The following is a 27684-nucleotide window of genomic DNA, read 5'->3' as shown; positions in this document are numbered from 1 at the left end:
TTTTAGCTAAATTGTTCTGAGAACCCGTCACGTGACGCGCAAAAAGGCAAAACAAAATTGTCACTAAGCTTAGAAAAAACACAAAATGATCTACCCAAGAATTGGAGATCAGTAACCCCCAACGTTAAACGTTTCATCTTGCGCGTAGGTCCTCCAGGCATGGCGCAAATTAATTGCGAAAGAGCAAAATCAAAATACGAGTGCTTCTGCTTACGTATCAAAAATGATACCTCCGTTGAAGCGTCAAAAGATGCGCGCTTAAAGAAGTACATAAAAAAGGAGGTTAACCATTTTGTGAGCGATTCCTTTCGCCTTTACTGTAAACAGCCTCGCCATTGCGAAGGAAAAGCACAATTAAAAGTGGCTAACTTGGACTCCCCTCTAAAGTTGTGCATTGTATCGTAGCAACAGCTCTGTAAGAACTGCTATTAGTCATAATTACAGGCGTACAATACGTGTACGAACCTATGCACGTACGCACGCGCATAGGCTTACAAACGTTTCTACGTGGCCTCCTTGCCCGTCGCGCGCGCAAGGGGACACCACCACAGGGAGGCTTTTCCAACCAAAGAACGTCCATTCACGTATCAAAAGGGTAATAGAATTATCAGGAGCCCAATTTCATACTGTTAAACGTAAAAACACACCGCAGAAAACTATAAGAGAGATCGCATCGTGCAGCTCCTAAAATGTTCACGCTGTGTAAAGGCTACAGTGACGACGAAGAGAATGAAGAAACAGAAATAATCAGCGCAGTGTCCGAGAAAAAAAAATCATTTGAAGAAAAAATATCCTATTATAAATTAAAAGGAAAAGGTGAAAGAGGACACATAACAATTTACACAAACCTTGGTGAGTTCGAAATAGAAATGTATTGGTACCATAGCCCCAAAACATGTTTCAATTTTTATTCATTATGTGAAATGGGTTACTATGACAACACCCTATTTCACAGAATTATTCCCAACTACATCATTCAAGGTGGCGACCCCACGGGGACAGGGAAAGGGGGAAAAAGCATTTATGGAGAATATTTCGAAGATGAAATAAATAAAGAATTAAAGCATACTGGGGCTGGAATATTAAGCATGTCCAATAATGGCCCTAATACGAATTCCTCACAGTTTTTTATAACCTTAGCTCCTTTGCCTCATTTGGATGGAAAACACACCATCTTTGCCAGGGTCAGCAAAAATATGACTTGTATTGAAAATATGGCAGCCGTCAAGACAAGTGCGACGAATAAGCCCATTTTTGACGTCAAAATTTTGCGAACGTCAACGGCTGTGAATGTTGATTGATGGGTCCAAGCGTGGAGGCGTAAATTTTGAACCTTTCCGAAATGGTACAGATGTTCATGTCCATCCCCGTACCCGTGAACAACACGTACATATATGTGTGCAAATGATCCGTCAAATTTGAAAGATCATATAGGTGCCCTCCAAGAATTAGCACGTACGTCCATAAAGTTGTCGTTTTGTAGTTATTCATTTGTTTGTAAAGTGAAAAGGGGGATTATTCATCATTATCAGCTTTTGCTTTTATCAAGGTTTGTAACGAGGTTTATTCATTTTGCCTTATATTACTTTTTTTTTTTGTCACCTTATTTTTTTTCTTTTTCTGTCGTAAAAAATAAATGCCGTGTCAGGTAAGAATTTCCCTTTTTCGAATTTTTTTTTTTGAACATTTCTTTTTTTTATTTTTAAAATGCAACATAAATTTCGCCGCAATTTTGACGCTTCTTAAAATGTAAATAAAAAAATGAAGGCTTTAGATGGCATACTTCCCCTTTTCGGTTTTAAGTCTTTTCTGAGTTAGTTATCCGCTTCGCGCTAAAGCTCGTCCCACTTTGCAAGGCAATAAGATGAGCCCGACTGAACCGAATTGGCGTTCGTCTGTGGCGAAATAAAGAAGCTACAGATATTAAGCAATCCAAAAAGTAGCAGAAAAATAAATCAGTCAAGTATAACTATAAAAATTATTTATGCAATATCGAATAAGAAGGGAGAAAACAAAACGCAGCAATTCTTTTGATGTGACTTTGCCGTACCACCGCTGCTACTCTCCATTTTTGAAACTCACATGGGCATTAAAAAGGGGCAACATCCTTCAGTGGGTACCATCTACTCGAATTTTCCACTCCATGTGAGCGTTTGTTAATTGCATCATTTCTCCTCAGGGGAAAAATAATCAACAGATTGGCAGAATTATATATCCATACATACTTACGCCGCACAAAGTGCGTCCTTCTCCATTCATATAATTAGCCCCAAATTCTAGGAAGTTTTTTCCATCCTTGAGAAGCCACTCAAAAACTAGGCGCAAAATTACGACGCCCAAAGTTGTTAGAAGGCATCATCTAATGAACCAGAAGCAAAATGATAAACGATGAAGACTTGAGCCTCGAGTCCTTCAAAAAGCTAAAGCAGCTGGAGGAAAAAATAAACGAAAAAACAAAAAAGAATGAGAAGAGGAAAAAAGGAGAAGACAATAAGGTAAAAAACTTCATGCAACTCAAACTGTTGGAACACTCATTACCCCATGATGTCAGGAAAAAAATGAAATCCTTAAAAATCGACAACATGAAAGATCTCGGAAAGTTAGCTGTCACTAAGAAGAAGAAATTTTTCGTGAAGATTTTGGAACGCAAAGATTTAAAACACCAGCAAAAGCGGAGGCAGAAATAGGCCCCAATCAAATTTTGGAGCGTACCCTACAAACTCATCTGTGGCGAAACAATGTTTTAGTAGCATCCGCCCTGCGTTTCACTCTGCGCACGCCCTGTACGGTGCACGTTAAAGAGCCTCCCTTCGCCATGTAGGCAGACGATGCAGTGCAGGAATTTTTTTTTTTTAAAGTTCCATATATACGACTTTTGTGAATAGGCACATGTTTCCACGCACACATATTTGCATGCATGTGCTGACTTAATTTGAGCGGGAATGTCATGGTACGTCTCCTTCCAATCAAACTTGTCGCCATTGAATGGTATTATTTTCCGTGTGCTCTTGATCAGTTCCTTATCTTAAAAAAGTGAATGCACAGGAAACAAAAAAAGAGGGTTTCTTTGTTACGTGCAACTTTGTCTTTCTTAGATGTACACATGGGTGGGGTCACTCTTCCAATTGGAAGTGGATCAGGAGGATACACCCCCATGTGTGGGTGCACCTTCATACAGTCCACGTCATTTTGAATGAAGCATGCTTGATGACCCCTTATGCAAATTACCTGTATGGATAAGAAACTCGTTTAACTCATAAAGTGCGCAATTCTCACACTCGCGTATAGCGGACAAAATATTTTCCGAAAAATTGTCAACACCCTAAGTAGAAAAAATTATATCAAATGGGTTAGAAATGTGTAAAAGGAGAGGTGTCAGTAATAGTAAAGTCAATACGAAAAAGGGTCTTGTTCGCCCCGTTTTCACTCTTTTTTTTTTTTCCATTCATTCATATCCGTACGTTGTTCACATGGACCATTTTCTCAAAACCCTTGGTGGCCTTAAAATTGATGTTCGCGTCTTCGAAATATGTGAGAACTATGTCTATGGTGCCCTGGAAATTTTTCAAAAGGAGATTTGCTTCTGGTGGAGTGTCATGTGAGAAAATATTTTGAACACACAAACATTTATATGTATGCGCGAAAGTACTTATCCAAATAGGACAAGATGAAACGGAGCTAATTTTATTTCTACATTTAAGAGAACTTCCTCATCCGTTGTTAAAAAAGTCACATTCCAGGAGCTTCTCCACGAACTGGCGCTGAGGGGGGGAAAACAAGAATGGACATCTCCATCGTTTGGCTATGAATCAAATTTGAACATGAACATTTTGGGAATTTTCTTTTTTCTTTTTTTTTTTCTTTTCTTACTGGAAATTCTTCAAATAGTGTCTGTCGCAACATAGGATAAGGAGGAGGTTCAATCTGCCTTCGCGCTCCGTAGCGTAGACAGACGAGCAGCATTTCACGCTAAGGCCATTCTTCGAGTTGATATTAACGGTTGGGTAATTAATCGTTTGCAGTTCGTTCCAATTCGAGTAGTGCACTTGGACATACTCTTCCAATTTTGCGCTGCAGCTTTTTCTGTCACATGGAGTACGGTGAAAGGGTGAAAAAAAATAAAGCAAAGAAAAACAAGGAGAAGCCAAGAAAAGCAAAGCAATACAAAAGAATGTTATTGAAATTACACAGTTTATACTTCCCCACTCATGCAGTGGAAGAAGGCGAAGTAATATCTCCCCTTTGATACACAAATGTCGAACCTATATTTTTCCAAAAGCTCTGGGTAGTTCAGTTCTTCAAAGTCCGCCTTTGTGTTTACCTTCTATTGAATAAAATGTGTTCGTAAAATTTCCGAAAAGGTGGAGGGAAGCACGCACAACATATATTTTCTTTCAAAAAAAACTCCCGTGTGGGAGTACCTTCTTCAAGTGGTTAACATCGAGCAGCAATTTCAGATTCGGCTGGAGGTAGGAATTGCCAACTTTGGACTCCTCACAGGTGATGACCTTCAAGTGAGAAAGTTATTGGGGGGGGGTTTGGGCTCATATGCATTATTGAAAGGGTAATAGGCCAATATGATCACCTGATAGCACTTGCATAGGCACATGCGGATGTGTATGCCTCACTGCTGCTGCCTCAAGGAAATAGCAACCCGACACATTGGGCAGGTCTCTTACATATTCGTCACCCGAGAGGGGAATGATGGCATAGTTCTGTTCATTGTGAGCGGCCACGGCTTCTTCAATTGAATTTTGAATCACCGCACTTGTTCCAAAGAGCGTTTTTAAGTCTGTGTAAGGGTGTTGAATCCGGGTGGAAAACTACATACAAGCGTAAACGAACAGGGGCATATGCCTAGGATCATTTTGAGGGGTCAACTTTTAGCACCCCCCTTTCTGCATGCATCACTGGGAGGGGTGTAGAACGTGTTATCCCTCCACACCTGACACCAAGTCGGCTACTTTCCCAGGAGGCGCGTTCATCAAAACATGTCTAATAAAATTATTCTTTTCATTCAGTAGGCTTTCCATCTTATCCTTAATTAGCAGTCCACAGTTTGACGTAACGCGGGCAGTTATTCGGGTCTATATTTTGATGAAGGACTCTTTGGAAAGGGGTTTAAAATTTTAAAAAAAATAAATTAAAATAAAAAAAATAAAAACATTCCCACTCATCATGCCAAATGTTCAATGCTGATCAAACGTGAGTGCTCACAAAATAGCCTCCCTTCATTTAATTCGCCCCTCGTGCATTTTGAACTGAGTCACTGTCCCGGTGTGCTTAAAAAGGCTGTCATATTTGCGGACGCGAACGAGAAAGTGCAGAATAAAAAAATATGCATTCCCCTTGATTCCAAGCTCAATTCGGTGTACTACAAATCAAACTTTGCATTTCTCAAAAAAAAAAAAAGGGAATAATCTTCTAGTGTTGACAAGTTTCCCATCCCCTTTGCACACGCCCATTTGCAAACCCCATTCGCAAAGTTGTCACATTTCACTCCGCCCAATTTAGCACAGTGACCCTGGCCCCCAAAATGGCCACGAATAAGTGGAAAAACAATTCGGCTGTTGCCACGAGAAAGCAGAGGAACTTACAAAGCTGTCCGAAATAGCTCCCGTTTTTTGTGGAAAAATAAAAATCTGTCTTTTTGAACAAATCCAATTCAATTCTGGTGAAAATCATATGCAAGTTGTTGTTAGTGAACAAAGGGTGCGAAGACGTATGGGTAATAGAACATACGTTCATATTAAAAAAGTGTGAAAATTGCACAACTGTAAAACTGTGAAACTGCAAAACGGAGGAATTGCAAAATTGTCAAATGATAGAGCATATCATAGCACAGCAACTGGGCGTGGCGCTGGAGGAATATCCGCCGCGAGACGGATAAAAACGAAAAAATTAATAACACTAGAAAAAACTACATTATCGGTGAAAATATAAATTTTAATAAAGGTATACATATATAAAAGAAAAAAAAAGACTAGATATTTGTGTAGGTGTTACTCCTGTGGGATACACACACACATTGGCTGTTCAAGCGGGGGAAGAACTTTGCGATGTGATAAGCAACAAACACAAGTACGAAAAAAAGTAAAATAAAAATACTCCGCATATGCGTGCAGGCATGGCGCAACGGCAACTCACAAGATGGGAAAAAATAAGTTGGCAAAAAACATTCGATTATTGGCCGACCTCCAACCATTTCAGCAATCGACCGTCGTCATTTCGTGCTGAAACAACGCTAAAAAAATTCGGGGATGGGCCATAAGCTGGCTCAGGTCAAATTGATTAGCAGCTAGATTTTATTGGGATCGTTTCTTCTGACGTTTTCCCGCTGTAGTCCTTACTGTAGCTCTTTATGAAATTTATTCCGTCGCCTTTTCTGTTGTCTAATGGGGGGGGTGAGATGCAATTAGCCCCGGTCGACACCGTCAAGGTACGCATGCCGCTACTCACATAGATACATGCAGATACACACATTTCTCCAAATTTTTCCTTTGAATAAAGAAAGGACGTCAGGATAAAAAAGAAAAAGAAAAAAAAACCATATCATACAGCCGCTTAACTGAACAATCATCTGTGAAAAGGCAAAGTTCAAAATTTACCTATTGGCAGGAACCAAAGGAAAGGGGATTCTCCGAAAACGTCTTTGAAATTCTGGTACATACCTTTGTTATAGTATTTCTGCGGGATGAGGAAGGAGTCAATGGTAGGACAGGTAGACGAGCATAAACAGGTGCAAGAGGACACTGTCAAAAATGACGCATTACCGAGTAGGACTGATTCTGGTAATTCGTCTGCTTCTCGCAGAATTCGATGGTCGTCATCGCCTTAAACATGAGCCTACGCAGGGGGGGGAAATGAATACACAGAATGATCACTTTGGAGAGAGGGACACGGATGATGAGAAGGGGCGAAATTCACGGGGATTGACTCGCCCATCAGGCTGCCCAGTCCTACATACCAGATGTGAAACAATAAAAAACAAGTGATGATTAGAGCGAGGAAGGAATTCAGGGTTTCTCCGAAGAGTAGCAAAAACAACTCGTTAAATGGGGTCTAAAAAAAAAGGGGGAGGAAAAAAAAAAAAATAAGTTACTTTAAATTGCACCAATAACCACTTCGACTTAGCGACTCCTGTTAACTAAAAATCCAAACAGTTGGAATTCCTCCATGTGTTTCCCTCTAACTGTGCGTTATGGAAAATCCCCAGCGTCAAACCCATTTGGCTGAACGCGCTCCTCCAGACGCTCATCAAAAGACACGAATGAGGATGCAAACTGCACTGAATGCAAACTGCACTGAAGAGACGTACCTCCTTGTGATTTATGGCATCCCTAACCGAATTAAACATCGTTATTGACACAAAAACACTAGTCACACAACAATAAATTAAGGAAAGCATAAAGTACTTGTGATTATTGTACCCAACACAGTTATATATCCACGGACAATGATGGTCCATTTTTAAAATGCACTTTTTACAAACTCGGCAATGATGAGTCCTATCAGGTTTGAATTTGCAACACCATTTGCAGTAACGCCTTTCTCCCGTTTTTTTTTTCTCCAATAAGTAGTTATCCATATCGTCAACGTAATTCTCTTGGTGATCTTTAATTTCCCATTCATTGGTGTTTGGAATGGAGCCAGGGGAGACTACTATGGACAGCAGGTAATTCACGAGGTACATGATCAGGCAGACGTGGAAAATGGCTACTTCGGTGATTCCTCTGCGGAGTGGAGCGGTGCGATGGATGGGTTAGGCGGAGTGGAGAAGTCAGGCAGTGACATACACACAAACTCATACGCACCAATGGGACAAATATCAAATTTCCCCTTCCGGCTGAAAAGCTCCATAACAGCGCGCCACCACCACCCCCAGCTTACCTCTTCAAGTCGTAATTGATGTACACCTTCCTGTGGTTTCTCAATATAAGTGGAAGGCAGTGGTACTACAAGGAAAAAGCAAAAGATAAACCATTTGGCATACACATTTTTGTACTTTCCAAAGAAAGATAATCATTTTTTTTTTTTTATTTTCCACGTAGAACTTTTCAGAGGGGTCATTCCCGTGCAGAAAGATGCTCCAGGGACATTCGCCAGATGGAGTGGCCCCCCTCTGCGTAGGTTACTCCCTCGAAACACTTACCATTACGTATATCAGGTATATGACGAATAAAACAAGGAAAATAAAAAATACAGGCAACAGACGGACAAATTTGCTCCGGTTATTTTGTATAGTGAAGATTTCCTCGGCGTTGTTCTGCTGCCCCGTGTGTTCAGCGTCGTACTCGACACTGTACTCGTCACTATACCCTGCGGTGGTCTCATCATTCGTTGCCTTGCTTCTTTTATCCGCCGTTGACGTTTCCTGTACTATTTCTTCCTTCACGCTGTTTGTGAGATTTATGATGCTCTTATCCGTGGAGTACTTTCTGCTACTATCGCTTCTCTTTTTCTTCTGTTTATTCTTCTGCAAGGGGAAGGGAAAGAATGGGAAATACGTTGCCAAAGCTTTTAGACTAAGAAGCCATTATTCCCACTGGCTCAATTGCAGTGAAATCAATTTTTAAGAGTTCGCAAACGGTGCGAGACGCGGAAAAATGTAGACTCAGATAGATTGGGGCGGCAGAAGGGATGTCAGAATGCAACAACAGGAGATGTAACAGGGGATGCAACATAAGACGTAGTATACGATGAAGTAGACAACTCAGTGGAGAGGAATACACTGGGTGCACCGAATTGAGGACATGCCATCTACGCGTCACACTCATGCCTTCTTTTTAATTTTTCTCTTCCATCCTGCGCACCTTTTTTTTCTTCTTTGTGTCACGACTGGAGTCCGTCTTATCTGACACCACAATTATTTTACTATCATCGTCTAAAGTATCTTCCGTGTTCTTGTCTCCATCTGCATTTAACATTTTAAGTGTTATACTTCTTGGTAAAGGAATAAAAGGGGAGGGGTGAGAAGGTATATTTCCTCTATGTTCAGCGTAACATAATGATTTTTTTTTTTCTTTTGGGATCTTCCTTTTTGGCCGTCCTTTTTGGACCTCCTTTTTGGTCTTCCTCTTCGCTAAGATTCGTCGCGTGTGCGTCCTGGCAGCACTTCACGCTTTGCCTATATAGCTCTGTTGTGCTTAACTAGGCATTCATATATAGTTAATTATGCGCAGACATTCCTTCACGTACATGGGTGCACATGCCGAGTTGGAGGCATAAATGACGCTGACTTGTTACCCTTTTGTACTTCTTCCTCCTTTGCGGCGTTGCACTGGTGTGCGAGAATCGGGCGAGTCCGCCTTTTTTAATTAAAAGGAAAACAACCAAAGGGGGAAGCGCACTAGCGAGTTGCTAAACGAGGTGCATGACTGTCTAACGTGTGCGTTGGCGGACAAACAAGCGCGTCAAATGCAAACATGTGAAAGACAAACATGTGAAAAACAAACGCGTAAAGGACAGACGCGTTTACTCGCAAACAAACAAATAAAAAGTGAAAACAAATCTTCTTTATGAACATATAAGGAAGTGTATACATACGCATGTGTGTAGTGCGCTCCATCCAATGCACTATGACACCTTCACGCGGAAGTAATTTTGCATAACTATATGATATTATATCAAAAACTACATACGTGAAAATGCTGTAGTAAACAGAGACGTGGAAAAAGAAAAAAAAAAAATCACTCACACTATGATAAAAATAAATTACGTCCAAATTTCACATATACCAACAAACACAATTTTTTTTTTTTTTTTTAAAGCTATAAATAGTTAAATAAAAGACGGATGGGGAATAGAACGGAAAATAACACTGCGGGGGAAATTTCTTTCCCTTTGCATACCCACTTGTTTCCTATTTTCGCAAAATGTTACATTTGTATCTTTTGGTATGATAAGACGGGTAAAAATGTGTCATTCAGGGGGGGAGTGCTGCAAAAAATTACGTAAAGGGGGGCGGTGAAGTAGGCGTGACTGCGAAATAGTAACTGCGAAGTGGTAACTGCGGAAGAGTGATTGCGAAAAATCGATTAACTAAATGTAATTCTCCATACGTGGGTACAAAACCCTTCAGCACAACGCGCGCCCTGATTTTACTAAAAAAAAAAAGAAATGTAAGAGGCGAAAGGTACACACATACGCTCTGATGACCAAAGAGTGGGTAATTTTTACACATCAGAGGTATCCAGTTGAGTGTCTTTACATGTAGCCATTCGTGCAGTCCTCAAAAAGGTGTAGTGAAAACTGTGCTCAGGAAACAGCAAGAAAAAAATCAAAAATTTAAATGAATGCAGTTTACGGCTCAAATCTGCCAGCTTTACTTTTCCCGCTAAAAATAGGGCACACTGACAAGTGAAGAATAAAATGCCGAGAACTGCAACAAAGCGGACGTGTATTTACAGGTGGGTTTAAGCTCAAAGGCGTATGTGTCAGTCGCTGGTCTGCGCAGTCGTCTATGCAAATGTACGTTTACGCATATAGGACAGTGTAGCAACCGCAGGTGAAAATCACAGTTGAGAGGGAAAAAAAATGCAACAAAATAAAGTCTTTTATATGCTGAACGAAGGTATGTATCTTTTCCACGTATTTTTCGCGTAAGGTCTAAATGTTAATCAAAGAAATGCCGTTTCTCATTTAAGGAGGGAAAAAGGAAAAAAGTAGGAAACGTCTTCGCATAAATGAGTGTTTTAAGGGTAATGAGCTTCTCTTTCCTCTGCCCTGTTTGGCATCACCTTGAATGCCACTGTCCATGTACAGCCTTTATTATACTTCGTGCGGAAAGAGTTGACCCTGCGCAAATTTTCAATTCAGTCAACCTCACGCTGTTGGCGGATTCGGCACGTACGTAAACGCATGCCTATGCAATTACGCAAGTAAACCAATGCAGGTGATTCCCCCTATTTCCACTTTCAGTTTGTAACAGAATTTTTCCAAATAAGGCGATTTTTCCGTCTCCTGTTCCTTAACTTTGACTTTAATTTTAATTTCGTTATTGTTGCTCTTTATTTTGTAGAAGAGGCAGAAAAAAAGGGAACAGAAAGACGAAAATAACAACAAAAATAATGGCAAAAATAATGACGAAAATAATGACAAAAATAATGACGAAAATAAAGACGAAAATAAAGACGAAAATAAAGACGAAAATAAAGACAAAAATAAAGACAAAAATAAAGACAAAAATAAAGACGAAAACAAAAACCAAAACAACGACGAAAAAAAAGGGAATTAATTTTGTAAAACGATGCACACGTGGGCATTTAAAAAATAGCGGTCTTTAACAACTTTTTAATCGCCAATTCTTCCTTTAATATCTTCATTTTGTGCATTTTTCCTATACTGACAGAAGTTTTTTTTTTTTCCTTCCCTGTTAAGCCAATTCGCATGAATCGCCTTGGTTCTCCTTTCATTTCTTCCTTTTACTCTATTTCACTTGTTCAATCCTTTATTTTTTCCCATTTCTGCGCGCGAATATAGGCAGTTTCTTCTGCCTCGAAAAGAAACAACGTGCAATGGAATGGCTTTCAGCAATTTTGCAAAATTCATCACGCGAGTGACATTTCTTCGCCTTTTTTGCTTTTCACATAGCGGCGGAAAATAAATACATCACGGAAACGGTTGTGACAAATCCGAAAAAGACAATGAATAATTCTCTCGCATTTTTAAAGGTTGATCTCTCATGTAAGTAAATACGTGAAATTGTGCATACCAATTTGACAAAAAGGACTCCATGTTCCAACGTTTCCCTACTTCTCGCACAATTCGTGCGTAACGACTTCTTCACATTACTACGTTTTTTTTTTTTTTTTTTTCTGAACAAGTTATGGGTTAATGGAGGCATTACTTACGTACAAACGGGTACCCAAATAACTCCTTCATACTTACCACCCCCCAGTCGCATGCGGTCATAGTACCGTTTGAATAGGACAAATTGGGATGGACCAATTTGGACAGCCTCCAAAGTGTATGGGCAGAATGACACACAGGTGGAGTGGAAGTGCAACATTTTTTCCTCAACTTATGTGTCACTGCTTCAAGGAAAAAAGGGGCTTCACAGGGAGCGAAACGAACACATAAGCACTACAAAAATATAATTTTATGGTGTCTTCTGTTTAATAGAAAAATGGAAACATTTCATTAAAGAGACGTGTCACAAATCCTGTCCCCCCACTAGCCACACGGACTTTTCCATTTGGCCCATTTTTAATCACAATTCTTATAAAACGCTCCTCAACCGAGTTGGTAACTATCCTTCTGAAAGGGACACAGTTAAATCGTGGTTATCTTCCAAACGTTTTTTAAAACCCATTTTGGTAAGTCTTCCGTTTCTTCTCAGAGACTGTTACCCCTCTTCCGCCCTCCATTCACTTCGCACTCCTGGTCCAGACCTACACCTACATAGTAAAAATGAAAACCAAGGTAAGGCATCAAAAAAGATGAAAAAAGAGAATGACGGTGACGGCTCCTTCGCCTTTTCCTCGGAAAGGGATGTTTCCAATTTGTATCGAAAGGACCATTATATGAAGCACTGTCATGTTAAAAACCACATCGAGCCAATAGCATTGGAAGACGAAGTTCACATTTTGAAGAGGGAGAAGCATCAATCGTTTAAATTAAGCGACATTTTAAAATCATTGGAAAGAATAAAAGAAGAAAAAAAGGAACCATCAGATGAAGACATCATTTTACCAGAATATGTGGAGCATGAAAAAGTGGAACATGAAGAGGAGAGTCAAGAAAGGATACATTGTGGAGTATACCTACACGAGGTAAACATAATAGACAATTCATATTTTCATTCACGCTATGACGATATAATCGATGACTATTCCGATCCTATACGCATAAAGGGTGACATGTACGTAAACAACATTGTCCATTTCGAAGACTCTTCAAGTTATCGTTCCGTATTTGAGGTGCACAGAGTAGAGTGGTTCTTAGGGTTAGAAATCAATGAGAAACGAATACACGAAATTGTCCCATACACCCAAGGGACCTCTTTCCGAATCCCATTTGAGGCGTTAGGAAAATATATTTTTTGTAAAGCCTACAGAAATGTGCACATAAATTCGGAGTATCAAAAAAGGGGAAGGAACACCGTCTTCGATCCTCATACTCTGGATAAGAAACCTGTGAAATTTAGAGTAGAACCCAAATGTGTTGAAAAATGTTCTATTACGTCTAAGGGGCCCGTCCTAATATCGATAGATAGTGCCTTCCAAATATTGACACTTTTGTGCAAGAATGATTATTCCATTCAGGTGATTGTTGAAGACCCGCACGATAATTTCTGCAATCTGTCCGCCTCATCCATATCGGATGACGAGACAGTTACGACTACATCGAACGAAACCAACCGAACGGATGAAAATCACCGCTTTCTTGCTACCCTGTCCATCAACTTTGACGAGATCAAATTTGGCCTAACAAATTCGGCAACCGACGAGGAGGATCAACCCCCCAGTAGTGCGACGCCTCATATGCAGGGTGCCAAAAGAAACAATGACAAGCGAAGAAACGCTGCTTTTAATTTTTTTGGCCTATTTAACTTCCAAAATGATGGTGCCCACAGCTCATCCGATTGGAGAGCGGAAAGAAAGAGCAACTCCAGTGGAGATGAAGATGGTGAAAAAAGCGCAAAAAGCGTTAAACCGCTCCAAAGCGCTGAGCGGAATGCACACAAAAAAGGGAGCCTTAAAAGGGAAGGCAACAAAACCGAATTGACGCTTAACTTGTACGAAGTAGAATTCAGACTATCGGGTAAAGACGACTGCGTTGTGGTAAGCATCGGAATTGATTTACAGAAATCATTTAAATTTGTCAAATACAAAATGGTTACTATCAAGCCGGTTGGGAAGAACACCTCGGCGAATGACCTGTGGCTAATACTGGTGGCTTTCAAATCTGCGTATTCGTATAAAAAAGTTTTTAAAAAAAATGCAAAAAGAATTTACACGAATACGAATATTTCGTTCGTTCAAAATATAGTAAACAATTATTTGACAAAATCGATGGAAAGGAATGTAGACGGAACTATGCCTCTCCAGAAGATAAACACAATTTTTAACGAAGCGGGGTGAAAAAGGGGCCAGATGAAGAGATGGCAGCGCCATATGCAGATTTTGGCAAAATATACAGGGGGGATGGGGGTAGTTTACGGATGTGCTGCCACGGCACTTGGGGAGAAATTCGCACGGAATGTGCATATCGGAAGTTTTCCAGTTTGTATACTTCTTTATCCGATTAAGCCTCCCACGCGCACATGTAGTAACTTTTAAAAATCTGCCACGTAAGATTGTCACCGATATGAAAGGTACCCATAAATGATGACCCACTTGGGGAGATGCGAAAAAAAAAAAGAAAAAAGAGTCACCCAGATTGGAACGGCGTTTTTGAACCCTCCCCCATTTCTTTTCTCAACCTTCACAAATGCGCGTCCTGAGTCGTTGTCAAAAGGCGCATGCGCGACGTGTTGCCCATGGACGCATAACGACAACATGTAGGTGTTCCTTTCCTATGTCCTTCCCCGAATACTAAGCATACATAAATATACATTTGTGTAGGAAACAGAATAGACCCTTCCGCGGGGATGGCAGAAAAGTTGACTACACATTGTTGCGCCTACTCAATTTGACATCTTCCTTTTTTTTTTTTTTTGGGGGGGGCCCCATTTTACAAAAACAAAATTGACGCAATGGAATATTTTCCCTTTTGAAAAAAAAAAAATACCTTGCGCCAATATTATATATATTTTTAAACTTTTCTGGACCCCCCGTTGAATCAAAAAGGAGAACAAAATTAGGAAAAGGTCCGCGCCTTTTGTTGTGACACTCCCCAAAAGGTAGTCAATTATATTTATAGATAAAAATTTGATTACATCAATTGCGCCTACTACGTAAGGAGCTATGCGTCACCGACGAAACAAATTTTTCTGCACTGATAAGATTTTTTCCCATGACAAGCACTTTGCAAAATAGCCAACGGGAATTGTTGTGCTCGATGTATGCGAAGTGACGTAGATAGAGTAGGCATGCATAATTATATATATAAGCTACATATACACTCTCACTTCTGCACAAATGCGCTTGCTCTTTTGGTAACTCCTCCCATTTGAAAGAATGTTAAAAATTTCGTAAAAACGGAACATCGCGCATGCTCCTCACCCTACATCCATATTTCTCATAATTATCCAAAAAAAAAGGTCATTAAGATGAATATTATTGCTTAAAATGTTGTGCCCTTTTTTTCACCTCCTCGCATGAACGCAACTCTGCTAGCATTTAGAGAGGAATTGTACATTAGAGCCATTTCGCAGTTGAAAATAAAAAAAATTCTGAAAACTTTTGCGAACTGGAAAAAAAAAAAATAAATAAAATAAAACGCAGGAAGAAGAAAGAGTACTTACAATATACATATATGCTACTGCGAAGCCTCGCGTCGAAGGGAAAATCTAACGAACGACCTCCCAGTAGCTAAAGTAAAAAGATAGTGTACAAAGTAGAACACAAAGTAGAACACAAAGTAGAACATAAAATAGAATCCTAAGTAGAACTCCTAATAGAACCCTAAGTATAACTAATAATCGAAACCATTTGGAAGGAGACCAGCCACCCCCACCCCACCCGCGACAGAGCTAAGACGAAACATGGAAATCAACAAGAGCAGTAACCATGACCAAACAAATTTGATCAGCAAAATATGCGCCTACCTAGATCCGCACATGACTCAGATAATTCTGAGTTGGATGAAGGAAAACAAGGTATGTTATAACGTGTAAAGAGGGGTGCTATGGATGGGCTAATGACCCGGAGTGGTTGTCGTTGCGCAGCGGAGAATTCCGCCGACTGGTGTCCTACATTCGTTTGCATGTCCCATGGGATGATTTGTTGAATGTTTTGCTGCTCCGCTGTGGGCAGCGTTCCACCATTTTGCGTGCCAGTTTGTTTCCCGATTATGCGTGCCAATTTGTTCGACCGTCTGTTCACTTCCGTGCTGCTAAGCTGACACCACCACTCTGCGTCGCACTACGATGCCCTTCTCACAGTCCTAACCGACGCCGCTTCACTTCTCTGCAGGTGCTGAACGAAGCCGAAATCGAGCAGAGCCTGGGTCTGCTGAAGGAAGGCTGCGAAAAGGAAATCATCAACATCGAAAACGAATTCACCAACGGAAACAGGGGAGTGATCGTGAATTGTCTGGATAGCCTGGAAGTCGAAATAGAGGAGTTCCAAGATGCCATGAATATGTACAAAAATGATCAAATGAACAAAATCGGAGGGACCGTAGAAAAAAAAAGTATCATGTCATTAAGAGAATGGTGTGGCATAAACGTCCTAGAAAAAACAAAGACCTACAATTTTACGGACAACATAGATGACAAAATTTTAAAGCTAAGTAGGTATTACTACCAGAAAAAGGACTATCAAAAGAGCAAGCAGCTTTTACTCCTATACATTTTGAACATCTCAGAAATAATTATTAACATCTCGGAGTCGCCCAAAATGAGATTGTGCTACTGGGGTATCATCAGCAACATCATTAACAGCTTCTTTGCCAACCTACATAATGATGAATACATGTTAGTAAAAACAGAAGAAGGAAAACTAATCGTGAGGGAAGAAATTATAAATGAAATAAATGTGTGCATAGAAACAATTGTCAAATTGAGTCAAGTTCTAAATAAAGATAAGGTAGGAAGAAGTGAAATTATTTTGCAGAGAAGTTGGTTAATTCATTGGTCCCTCATCTTGATATTCCATTTCTTCATGTATTTAATATATGTAAAAAGTATATACCCCAAAAATAATTCCTTTTCTATGCTACAAGATTGGTTTATCGATGAAAAAAATTTGTCAATTCTCAATTTGATATGTCCACATATTATTAGATACTATTGTGTGTATGCTATATTTTACCGTAATAGGAAAGACCACTTTGAGCTTATCCTGAACACTCTAAACTTGTTGAAGCCTAAATATACAGACCCCTTCACTTCTTTACTAATTTCTATATTTACTGAGTACGATTTTAATATGGCTCAAAGATGCATTGCTCAGTTGGGCTCCATCTGCGAACAAGATATTTTCCTATTTAAGTTAAAGCCCTTTATAGAGGAACAGAGCAGATACATCATCTTCGAAACGTACTGTCGTATCCATAAATCAATCAACATTGACATGATTGCAAATAAAGTAAACCTTCCCAGGGATGATGCCGAGAAATGGGTCGTTAATCTCATTAGAAATGCTAAACTGGATGCTAAAATTGACAGTGAAAAAAACTGCATCGAAATATCCACCACACTCCCCAATCTATACCAACAAGTTATCGACAAAACGCAAAATTTAACCATGAGATCCAATTTCCTTGTTCAAGTTTTAAATCGGTCTTCAACAGATGAACAATTCCAGAAGAACATTCGATTTAAAAATAAAAATGAAAAGGGCAAGAACCCCAAGAGGGGGGGGAAGCCGTACAACCCCTTATTTACCCCCAACAAGGGCGGTATGAAATTCGTTTCTGCAAATATGTAACTGTGCGAAGCGGTAGTTTCGCCTTTGCACCTCTTCACCATTGGTGGTAGCCTCCCAAGGGGGCTGTCCAAGATAGTAACTTATACACATATATTATGTGCATATTTGGGTGTATCCATATATACTTGGACATTTTTTTTTTTTTTTTTTTTTTTTTTTCATCATTTCATAAACCTCTCTCTTCCCCTCACCCCACAATATTACCCAATTTGCTAACAAAAAATGGGCAACTCTTCTCTCCGTTTTGAAATTTCGTATAAACCAGTTTGTCTCATGTGCAGGCGCCCACATAGCTCTACATTTGCCACACCCAACTGCACATTTTAACCACACATTTAAAAAAAAAATGGAAATAAAAAAACAATGAAAATTACAACATGTTCAAATAACATTAAGCTTAAGTTTCTTACCTTTCACGCAAGGATTTGCAACTGAAGCGACGAACCCGTTCGGGACACTGTCCTGAGAGGTGTCACTAGTTATGGCTGCTTAACTACGCTGCCTTACGCACGGAGAGGATCCTCACGGGTCGCCTGCTACTTTGGCGGATTAAAAAGGGGTTGACATCATCGCTACATGCTTTCTACTGCAAAGGGGAAAGAAAGGGTACCCGTAGTGGAACTCACATGGGGAAAAGGAAAAAACAGGGGATTGATTCCGGCGAAGTGATCCAGGAGTCATTCCCTAAAAAGCCCTTTCCCCAGTGTGTTAAACGTGCGCCAGTGGACAAATAGCAAAAAAAAAGTAAATCCAAAATGGTCGAACTTTTTAAAAGTTGAAAAAAAAAAAAAGAACAAAATTGGAGTAGCAAACAGTATATGCAGTAATGTAGCAGAATTGTTGAACTTCTTTTTTTTTTTTTTTCACCCTTTCGCAATGCGAAGTTAAACATTTGGCCTATGCAACTTGTCCATATGTAAACCTTTTCGGCGCTCCCGTAGTTATATTTTTTTCCACCCTGATGATTTTTTTTTTTTTTTCAAGTAGGATAAGTAACTCTTGCAAGTATTTACATGCGAATACGCATAGGAGAGAGGCACAAAAAAAGGGGAAAAAAAAAACTTAGCTTATTCTCAATACGAAGATTAAGCCGTTTTAACGAAAAGTACGCGAAGGGGGATTAATCCCAGGGGGGGAACTGCGTAGATAAGTAAAGGGCAAATTGTGGTAAGCTGGCCCAAAGATTGATGACGCACTCTATTTTACCCTCCCGTTTTATGCATTTTGCGGGATGTAATACTTCATCTCAGTGGGTCCCTTTGGCTCAAAGAATTTAACCCCTTTTGAGAGAAACACGGAGGGATAAAAATTGGGAGAGCTCGCCAAAGGGGGGCAATGAATGGACGACCATTTTGATAGCCCTTTTGACGACCATCTTGAAGGCCATCTTGCAGGGCCTAACAGAAATGGGAGCGTGGAACGACGCATTACGCTGAGCGAACGAGAGATAGCAACCCCCGAGGAAAAAAAACCTCACGTATGCACGTGCTTCTACGTACGTGTCAGAGCATCTGTATGTTCTCTATCGCGTAACCGTCGTGCCTGCTGCGTGCGTACGTCTACCCCATCTTAGCACCCTCTTTTGCTCCCTGTTCCTCCTTTGCGTCTGTGCCAGTAGGCGTTTCAACATCGAGCATACCCCTTCCCTCGCCACACCACCCCATACACACACGCTTGTGCCTTTGTGCACAGTCATATCAATCAACAAAACGGATTCCCAAACCGCTGCCGAGACCGGCACTTCTCTGGCCCCTTCACTGGCCAATTTCTTCACTAAAAGATCTTCCAAAATGTCGGACCTGCGGTACTTCCAAACCACGAAAAAAGGGGAAATCCATGAACTGAAGGAGGAGCTGCATTCCTCCCACAAAGAGAAAAAAAAGGAAGCGATAAAAAAAATCATCGCCGCAATGACAGTTGGAAAAGACGTCTCCACACTTTTCTCCGATGTAGTAAATTGCATGCAGACGTCCAACATAGAGTTGAAGAAACTAGTGTATCTGTACGTAATAAATTACGCAAAGGTGCAGCCAGAGTTAGCCATTTTAGCCGTAAACACCTTCCGGAAAGACTCATCCGACCCGAATCCCCTAATCAGAGCACTCGCCATAAGAACGATGGGATGCATCAGGTTAGAACAAATTACCGAATATCTTATTGAACCGTTAAGAAGGTGCCTGAAAGATGAAGATCCCTATGTGAGAAAAACAGCCGTAATTTGCATCGCCAAATTGTACGACATATCGCCCAAGCTAGTGGAAGAAGAGGGCTTCATCGAAACGCTCCTGAACATATTGGATGACAACAACGCCATGGTGGTGGCGAACGCGATAATCTCTCTAACAGACATATGCGAAAATTCAAACAAAAGTATATTAAAAGATGTGATAAATAAAGACGAAAATAATGTGAATAAACTTCTCAATGCAATTAACGAGTGTGTAGAATGGGGCCAAGTATTCATCTTAGACGCCCTAGTTCTATACGAGCCAAAAACCAGTAAAGACGCAGAAAGAGTCTTAGAAAGGATACTTCCCAGATTGTCCCATGCCAACTCCGCAGTTGTTCTTTCATCCATTAAGGTTATCCTAAGTCTGTTAGACAAAATTAACGATAAGGAGTTCATCAAAAATGTGCACAAGAAGTTAAGTCCATCATTAGTTACTCTTCTCTCAGCAGAACCCGAAATACAGTACATAGCGTTAAGAAACATCAATTTGATAACGCAGAAATTGCCACATATGCTGGCCGATAAAATTAACATGTTTTTCTGTAAGTATAACGAACCTGCGTATGTGAAGATGGAAAAGCTAGACATCATTATTCGTCTCGTTTCAGACAAGAATGTTGACCTTGTCCTGTACGAATTGAAAGAATATTCTACCGAAGTGGACGTAGAATTTGTAAAAAAAAGTGTCCGAGCAATTGGCAGTTGTGCCATTAAGCTACCTCAGTCAAGTGAGAAGTGTATTAACATTTTGCTCGATTTAATAGACACCAAAATTAATTATGTCATTCAAGAGTGCATAGTAGTAATCAAGGACATCTTTCGAAAGTACCCAAATAAATACGAAAGTATCATCACAATTCTGTGTGAAAATTTAGAATCTCTAGACGAATCTAATGCCAAAGCTTCTCTCATTTGGATCATAGGAGAGTATGTTGAAAGAATCGAAAACGCCGATGAATTGATTGACTCCTTCTTAGAAAATTTTATCGACGAACCATACAATGTGCAACTACAAATATTAACTGCCAGTGTGAAATTATTTTTAAAATGCTCAAAAAATACAAAAGATATTATTACCAAAGTGTTAAAATTGTCTACCGAGGAAAGTGACAATCCTGACTTAAGAGACAGAGCATTTATATACTGGAGATTATTATCAAAAAATATAGAAATTGCGAAAAAAGTTGTACTAGCACAAAAGCCACCTATACAGGAAGAGAACAAAATTACCGATACCAAGGTCCTAAATAAATTGATTAAAAATATTTCTATGTTGTCTTCCGTTTATCATAAACTTCCAGAAACGTTCATCTCTAAGAAGGCCAATTATTCCTTCCATAATGACAAAGACGACGATGATGATAATCGTATTGACAATATGGATGACTACAACGTTTCTAAATTTAAGAAACAAATGGAAAGACAAAAATATGACAGCTATTCTAGTGAGAGTAGGAAGTCGAACCGATCGAGGACCTCCAGCGAATCATCTAATAACTCATCTGATGATGTTAATGATGATAAAGATGACGATGAGGACGCTGATGATAGTAAGAAATCTATGGACTTGATTGGCCTCAATGATGATGAATCTAGTAACGCCAAACCTAGGCGAAGTGCACCCCCGGTCAAGTTAGTCCAAGTTTTATCTCCAGAAGATACTGGCTTGAAGGGGCAAACCGGCTTATCCATCTTGTCGTCCATAAACCGTATTGAAGGTAGCCTTTTCTCGTTTTCCATAGCGGTTTGGTGTGCATGTTCATGTGCTCCACGGGAGTGACCACATGAGCACACGCACGAAACTCTCAACAGAAGCGTTTTATCGCATGCACCATCTTGATCGGTAACATGTCTTCCAACTTTTGTGAATTCCTCCTTCCCTTTTGCGCATAACCACTTGTATAATACTTTCCCTTTCATCCACCCCCTTCCGCAGGAAAGATCCAGCTCAAAATAGTCGTGACCAACCAGACGCCAGACCCCGTTGTCATATCAGGAGTGCAAATAAACAAAAATTCGTAAGGAAACAAACGCGATGAGAAAAAGGAGAGGGGAGAGACAGAAAGATGCCTCCACCAACAGTTTTTCCCCCATAGTAATGGATGCTCATTCCTCTTCGTGTAGTAACAACCCATTTGTGCACACATTTAACACCGTTCTTCTGCCCCTCATCTCTCTTCAGATTTGGGCTCTCCTCACCCAACAATCTGGACATCCAAAATGTTTCCTTTGGAGAAACAAAAGGTAAGTTTTGTGGTAGACGAATGGCAAGACTTACTCATCTGGTCCATGAAGAAAACTACCTTTTTAAACAGAAGATATTTGAAATTGCCTCCTTTTTCCAGTATCTTATTTCCCCTTCAAAATAATTTCCGCCCTTTTCTACACCTCCTTTCAGAAATTTTAATTTTGCTGGTCCCGAATATGCTAAATTCGAACACCCCCCCGTCCACGCCTCTATTTTTGCAAGTCAGTTGAGAAGCTCGTCGGAGTTTTTTTTTTTTTTTACCCACCCTCCACCTCTTAAGTTGCAACGTGCCTAACATAACGGCACTTGCGTAATCACCGTTTGGTTTTCCGTCCCTTGCACCTGTTAGGTCGCCATAAGAACGAGCATCGACATTTTTTACTTCAACGTGCCGTATGACATCTTCATCGTCTTTGTTGAAAATTTCAACATGGAGAAGGACATTTTCAAGAAAAAGTGGCAACTGATAGAGGATTCCAAGGAGGTACACTGAAAATATGTGTCGTGTTTGAAGAAGTTACAACTACGTAGTATGTACGGGATATCCTCGGATAGACACCCTAACTGACCTTACCCCTGCCTCCCCTCTTTTAACTTCTTAACTTTTTCGTAGAGCATACTGATGGCTTCAAGCCCCATGGTTATTACCTCCGACATACTAATCAAGAGGATGAAGATATTTAACATTTCGCTAATAGCTCGAAGGAATGTAAATAACATGGTATGTACTTCTCTTAAAAGGGGGTGTTATCCTTGTAACGTGCTTAACCACTGCTTGTTTTATTTTCCTGTTCAATTCAGCTAAGTCAACAGCTTCACCGCGTCACTGAAATGTGAATCTATCTGTAAACTGCTCCGTCGAAACACTGCTCATTTTGTTCCCCCATTCCCCACACACTCTCACACCCACACAGGAACTGTACTACTTCGCCTGCCTAACGACGAACAATCTCGTTATACTGAGCGAAGTGGCCATTCAGCTTGAAAAAAAGGTTGTTAAGCTATCCGTCAGGACGGACTCCACATCAGTGGTAATGACTAACGGCTTCCTCCCAGCAGATGATGCAAAAAGGGCATTATGTGCTAACACGCTTAGCAACGCAAAGGGGGAAAAACTGAACGGATCATATTTGTGCCTGCTATACAATTCGACTAACGAATCTTGTCTATATTTTCTCCCCCACCTATTGCAGATACCTCTGTACAAGCTTCTCTTCGTGAAGGCCTTTTCGTTGAGCGTGACGCAGACATGAGCGATGGGTGAGAAGCGATATTTACAACTCAAGAGGGACCCCCCGTGTTTTCGACTTGTACGATACCATCATTTTCGTATTCTCTCATTTTCGCATTTTCACCCTTTTGTTTTCCCCATTTTGAAACGTACATAAACCCCCCTCTTCACATTCTGTAAACTTATTGTAGCTTGTCCTATTTGTTTTTTTCTTTTTTTTTCCATCCCCTTCTTATATATACATACCATTGTTACATGTGCGTATGCGCCATATACGTGCGTGTGAACTGCGGAAACTTTTTAGTCTACGTTACCCTCCGATGAAATTGTAACAAACGAATACTTTTCAATCGTTTCATTTCTGTTCGGCTTGTGCGGACCATTTTCTTTGTCTTTTTTTTTTTTTTTTACATGGGGAAGCCACATTTTGGCAGCCCCTTCCATCCTACGCGACAGCGAGTGGATACGTAAATATACGGGCTCCACATCGAAAGTAAAGACGGTTATATATTCCTTTTGCGCCATTCGAAATTGGCACATTATAAATCCTCTAAAATGGGGGAAGTGGACGGGGGATTAGGAGACGAAATGAAACAAATTGAGTTGACTTCTTAACCTATCATGTGTGTACAGATTGTATCATTCGGTCAAGAACACCCGAGATGTTAAATATGTGTGGCGTGAAAAAAAAGGGGGCATGTAATTTGTTCGGCCAAGGCTTGAAGTCGATGCGGATATGGTGGCGAAGTTCTCTTTTTTTTTTTTTTTCTTAATAAGGAGAATTATTTTATTTTTAAAGGCACTTCAACTTTAAGCAGACAAACCTTAAAAGAAAGCCTACCTGTCATCGTAGAGTTTATTTTATCTTTTTTCCTTTTTTATCGTATGCGACGAGCACAAAACGTTACAGTAAAGTGAAATCCTGCGTGACACACTTAAAAAACATTTCGGCGCCATCTTTTACTTGTACTTTTCTTAGAATAGATATATTTTTTTTTGTTTTCCTCTTTGATGAAATATCCCAATTTTATCGCTTAAGGTAAAGGGGAAAGGTCATCTCACTGCTCTTCCGATTTGCAAGAAAGTTGGTGAATAGAAAATAGGGAAGCGCGATAGAAGCCATATTGGGGAGTATTCTTTTCGCAATCCATCTTCGCCACGCGCCGCGTTTAATCATTTCCGCGAGTCATTCCTTACGAATATCGTAGACTACGCTCATCACATCGAGTACTTTTCCCTTTCTGGGCCATCCGCAATTTGTGCTATCGCAACTGACGAATCAACGGCACAAAAATGGAGAGCGCCCACCTGGATAGGCTCAATTACGACTTCAGAATAAAAGACGTCACCACCATAAGGGACATCAATTTGCAAGCCAAGGAAAACAACATTGAACATTTTCACGATCAAATTTTACTAAATGAAGAAAAGAACTTTTTAAAAAGAACCGGTTTGCTTTACGGAAGTCAGGAAGTGTTTAAGCATATAATGGATAGAGACATCGTGGCCATGTCCAGGAGGTTGCCAGGAATAAAGAGCAGTATGCTATCCCTGGATGTTGTACGAAATTCCATCGATCGGATAGAGGCACACGAATATATGCAGAATCTGTCTCACTATTCGCTGGAGCCAGTCAGCGAACTCATTGAGCGCAGGATGAACATTTAGGATGCGTAGCGAGCGAAGGGGAACAGAATGGAGAACCTATTCGTAGGCACCCCTTTTCATCGTAACACCGCATGGTGCCCTTTTACGCATCTTAGCACACATATAGGCATCAGTTTTGCAGACATGTAGTGAATGGGATGGCCTATGGGTTAAAAAAAAAAAGACAAAATTGCATAAAAGCGTAGGTACATAAGATCAGCCTGTTGTACTGTTTTTATGTAACCCCTTCTGCATTTGTTCCGTGGTTATTTTATTTTATTTTTTTTTTTATTTTGTTTTATTTTATTTATATTTTATTTTTTTCTTTTTCCAACAAACACACTAGTGAAACGGGAACTACCCTAGCAAAATTAATTTTTTAAGCATTGTAGCACGGTGTAAGTACGCGGAAAAGAGCGCACCCCCGTAAGGTTTAGTTGTCCTTGTTGTGGGGCTTACACAGCGGTGTGCACTTCTAACGCTTCCCCTACCAATCCCCCGTGTAGGCGTGCATATTGTTGTGCTTGTTACTGCTAGACAGAACGTCCTTGTTGGTGAAGGATATCTGCTTGTTTCGCTGGCTCTCCAGTTTGGAGCACTGGGTGATTCTGTGGCCGAGGCCACCACAGTAGGAGCAGCCCTTGACTCCCCCGATTTCTTTTAAGTTGATTCCTTTGCTGTCAAGCATTTCTAGAAAGGGGGGAATCTTCTGCTTAGCCTCAATCAGTAAAGCTTTTAGATCTAACAAGATGGCTTCTTCTTGATTCTTGTTAATAAACGTTGTAGCGATTCCAGTTTTTCCACATCTACCGGTTCTACCAATTCTATGCACATAATTTTCTATATCCTTTGGCATGTCATAATTAATAACATGTTCAATGGATGGGAAATCCAACCCTTTCGAGGCGACATCTGTGCCAACTAGGATATCTTTTTTCCCTTCCCTAAACAAATTAATCGCTTCCTGTCTCTCGGTCTGACCTAAATTTCCATGAATAGCAATTGCATTCACCCCCTTGAGTAACAAATACTCATGCACATCATCTACATCTTTCTTATTTTCACAGAAAATTAAAACAGGGGGTCCAGTTTTCTGTAGCACTTCTAACAGGTAAGGCAGTTTCAATTCTTCTTTTACGTATTCTACTTCTTGTATGACGTCCAAGTTAGCTGCACCAGCTCTTCCCACATTGATAATTATCGGATTTACTAAGGTCGATTTGGCGAACTCTTGGATCTTCTTTGGCATGGTGGCACTAAATAGCAACGTTTGTCTTTGTCTGGAAAAATGATCTAAAGTGTTACGTACTTCTTCTTCGAACCCTAGATCAATTAACCTATCTGCTTCATCAAAGCAAAGGTATCTGCACTGCTCAAGGGTCATTCGTTTTTTATTTAACATATCATTTAGTCTACCTGGGGTAGCCACAACCATGTGCATTCCTTTCTGTACTTCTCGTCCCTGATCAAATGTGCTTACTCCTCCAATCATACATAAGCTCCTTAACATTGGGTAGTTATCCTTATGTAGAAAATCACAGAAATATTTTATAACATTATGTGTTTGTGTTGCTAGTTCTCTGGATGGACATACGATAAGGCCGAGTGGTCCTTCTCCTTCCTCAATTTGACATCGCAGTTCTCCTTCCAAGCAAATCATAACCAAAGGTAGAACAAAAACGATCGTTTTCCCACTGCCCGTAAATGCGATTCCGATGATGTCTCTCCCAAGAAGGATGGATGGTAATCCCTGCATTTGTATCTGCGTAGGCTTATCAATTTTCTTTTTTTTCAAAGCTTTTAAAATCGGCTTGGGGAATTTCATGTCACGAAAGTTTTTAATAGGTGGTGGAATATCACTTCCACTTACGTCGATATAGAATACATTTCTCACTTTATTCACGTACTTATCACTTAGCAGTTTATACTTGCTTGGTAGCGTCCATATCGTTTTGAAGTTCTCATTATACACGATACCTTTCGCTCTTTCTTTAACAGATTGTAGTGGTGCATTTAACGCTTTGGACACCTGCGCTAATATTTTCTCCTCCTTCTTTCGAATTTCCTCTGTCTCGTCTACTTCATTGTTTTGTGCCTGCAGTTTCATTTTGTAGTATGTCTCTAGGAGGCTCTTCTGCATGTTTATCTGTACTTGGTTTTGTTCCTTTGTGATCTTCTTGACAGACTTCTTTTTTCCCTTACGATCTTTTTTACGCCTTTCCTTCTCGTCCTGGTTGTCCCCACTTTCTGTCCCACTGGAATTTTCACTTGAGTCATTTTCTTCGCTACCCTCTCCGTCTTCCTCCTCATCTTCTTCCTCCTCCACCTGGTCTTTCCTCTTCTTCTTTTCACTTAAAAAGCTGTTCACCAGGTTATCCATAAACCTCTTCTTTCGGACGATCCTGGGTTCGTAAACGAATTCGCTGCCGCTGCTGCTGCCGGCTCCATCGTTATCCCCCCGTCCCTGTGCCTTGACTTCGTCTAGCTCCCCCATTTAGGCGGCTTCCTTGGCGTATATTTACATGTACATGCATTTAAGCATTTATGCAATTGCGTGATTGCGTTTCTGCGTCTTTGCGCATTTCCGTGTATATATACACGCCTGCGCTGCGCGGTCGAGGAGAAACCAAGCGTGACCCTAAAAGCTCCTCTGTATGGCCCCCTTCAAGACGAGCTCTAACAAATGCCGCTCTACAATCAGTTACTCTAAACATTTACGCATTTATTTATCTACTCCCCTATATGTCATGCTGCGCGGAGCCGTTTTCGTCTTCCCATCCCTCTCCCTTCG

The 27684-nt window shown here is 40.4% G+C and overlaps 10 protein-coding genes across 10 annotated transcripts; 7 read left to right on the top strand and 3 right to left on the bottom strand.

The window, feature by feature from the left end:
• Positions 1 to 689: 689 nt before the first annotated feature.
• Positions 690 to 1301, top strand: C922_01431 (peptidylprolyl isomerase; the record flags this gene model as incomplete). The annotated part of the gene is made up of 1 exon (XM_008817035.1): positions 690 to 1301. The coding sequence occupies one exon, from the start codon at positions 690 to 692 to the stop codon at positions 1299 to 1301; it is 612 nt and encodes a 203-aa protein (XP_008815257.1).
• Positions 1302 to 2378: 1077 nt separating this feature from the next.
• Positions 2379 to 2687, top strand: C922_01430 (hypothetical protein; the record flags this gene model as incomplete). The annotated part of the gene is made up of 1 exon (XM_008817034.1): positions 2379 to 2687. One exon carries the CDS (start codon positions 2379 to 2381, stop codon positions 2685 to 2687), a length of 309 nt encoding a protein of 102 aa, XP_008815256.1.
• Positions 2688 to 2743: 56 nt separating this feature from the next.
• On the bottom strand, positions 2744 to 5033 carry C922_01429 (hypothetical protein; the record flags this gene model as incomplete). Its single annotated transcript, XM_008817033.1, has 9 exons — positions 2744 to 3024; positions 3229 to 3322; positions 3462 to 3554; positions 3695 to 3761; positions 3871 to 4083; positions 4263 to 4324; positions 4422 to 4508; positions 4680 to 4792; positions 4946 to 5033. 9 exons carry the CDS (start codon positions 5031 to 5033, stop codon positions 2744 to 2746), a joined length of 1098 nt encoding a protein of 365 aa, XP_008815255.1.
• Positions 5034 to 6291: 1258 nt separating this feature from the next.
• Positions 6292 to 8927, bottom strand: C922_01428 (hypothetical protein; the record flags this gene model as incomplete). Its single annotated transcript, XM_008817032.1, has 8 exons — positions 6292 to 6392; positions 6609 to 6687; positions 6774 to 6846; positions 6968 to 7062; positions 7319 to 7733; positions 7891 to 7955; positions 8153 to 8476; positions 8814 to 8927. The coding sequence occupies 8 exons, from the start codon at positions 8925 to 8927 to the stop codon at positions 6292 to 6294; spliced, it is 1266 nt and encodes a 421-aa protein (XP_008815254.1).
• A 1961-nt stretch (positions 8928 to 10888) lies between these two features.
• C922_01427 (hypothetical protein) lies at positions 10889 to 11236 on the top strand (the record flags this gene model as incomplete). The annotated part of the gene is made up of 2 exons (XM_008817031.1): positions 10889 to 10894; positions 11021 to 11236. The coding sequence occupies 2 exons, from the start codon at positions 10889 to 10891 to the stop codon at positions 11234 to 11236; spliced, it is 222 nt and encodes a 73-aa protein (XP_008815253.1).
• A 1204-nt stretch (positions 11237 to 12440) lies between these two features.
• Positions 12441 to 14084, top strand: C922_01426 (hypothetical protein; the record flags this gene model as incomplete). Its single annotated transcript, XM_008817030.1, has 1 exon — positions 12441 to 14084. One exon carries the CDS (start codon positions 12441 to 12443, stop codon positions 14082 to 14084), a length of 1644 nt encoding a protein of 547 aa, XP_008815252.1.
• Positions 14085 to 15649: 1565 nt separating this feature from the next.
• Positions 15650 to 17537, top strand: C922_01425 (translation initiation factor 3 subunit E; the record flags this gene model as incomplete). The annotated part of the gene is made up of 2 exons (XM_008817029.1): positions 15650 to 15763; positions 16080 to 17537. 2 exons carry the CDS (start codon positions 15650 to 15652, stop codon positions 17535 to 17537), a joined length of 1572 nt encoding a protein of 523 aa, XP_008815251.1.
• Positions 17538 to 19327: 1790 nt separating this feature from the next.
• Positions 19328 to 23268, top strand: C922_01424 (hypothetical protein; the record flags this gene model as incomplete). The annotated part of the gene is made up of 8 exons (XM_008817028.1): positions 19328 to 21485; positions 21704 to 21785; positions 21950 to 22011; positions 22166 to 22236; positions 22365 to 22499; positions 22629 to 22736; positions 22930 to 23046; positions 23209 to 23268. The coding sequence occupies 8 exons, from the start codon at positions 19328 to 19330 to the stop codon at positions 23266 to 23268; spliced, it is 2793 nt and encodes a 930-aa protein (XP_008815250.1).
• Positions 23269 to 24539: 1271 nt separating this feature from the next.
• On the top strand, positions 24540 to 24914 carry C922_01423 (hypothetical protein; the record flags this gene model as incomplete). The annotated part of the gene is made up of 1 exon (XM_008817027.1): positions 24540 to 24914. The coding sequence occupies one exon, from the start codon at positions 24540 to 24542 to the stop codon at positions 24912 to 24914; it is 375 nt and encodes a 124-aa protein (XP_008815249.1).
• Positions 24915 to 25380: 466 nt separating this feature from the next.
• Positions 25381 to 27387, bottom strand: C922_01422 (hypothetical protein; the record flags this gene model as incomplete). Its single annotated transcript, XM_008817026.1, has 1 exon — positions 25381 to 27387. The coding sequence occupies one exon, from the start codon at positions 27385 to 27387 to the stop codon at positions 25381 to 25383; it is 2007 nt and encodes a 668-aa protein (XP_008815248.1).
• Between the last annotated feature and the right edge of the window lie 297 nt (positions 27388 to 27684).

The sequence above is a fragment of the Plasmodium inui genome, assembly GCF_000524495.1.
Source record: "Plasmodium inui San Antonio 1 unplaced genomic scaffold supercont1.4, whole genome shotgun sequence".
NCBI classification, from domain to species: domain Eukaryota; phylum Apicomplexa; class Aconoidasida; order Haemosporida; family Plasmodiidae; genus Plasmodium; species Plasmodium inui.
Note: the sequence above shows the minus strand (reverse complement) of the source record. Positions and strands in the feature narration are given on the sequence as shown.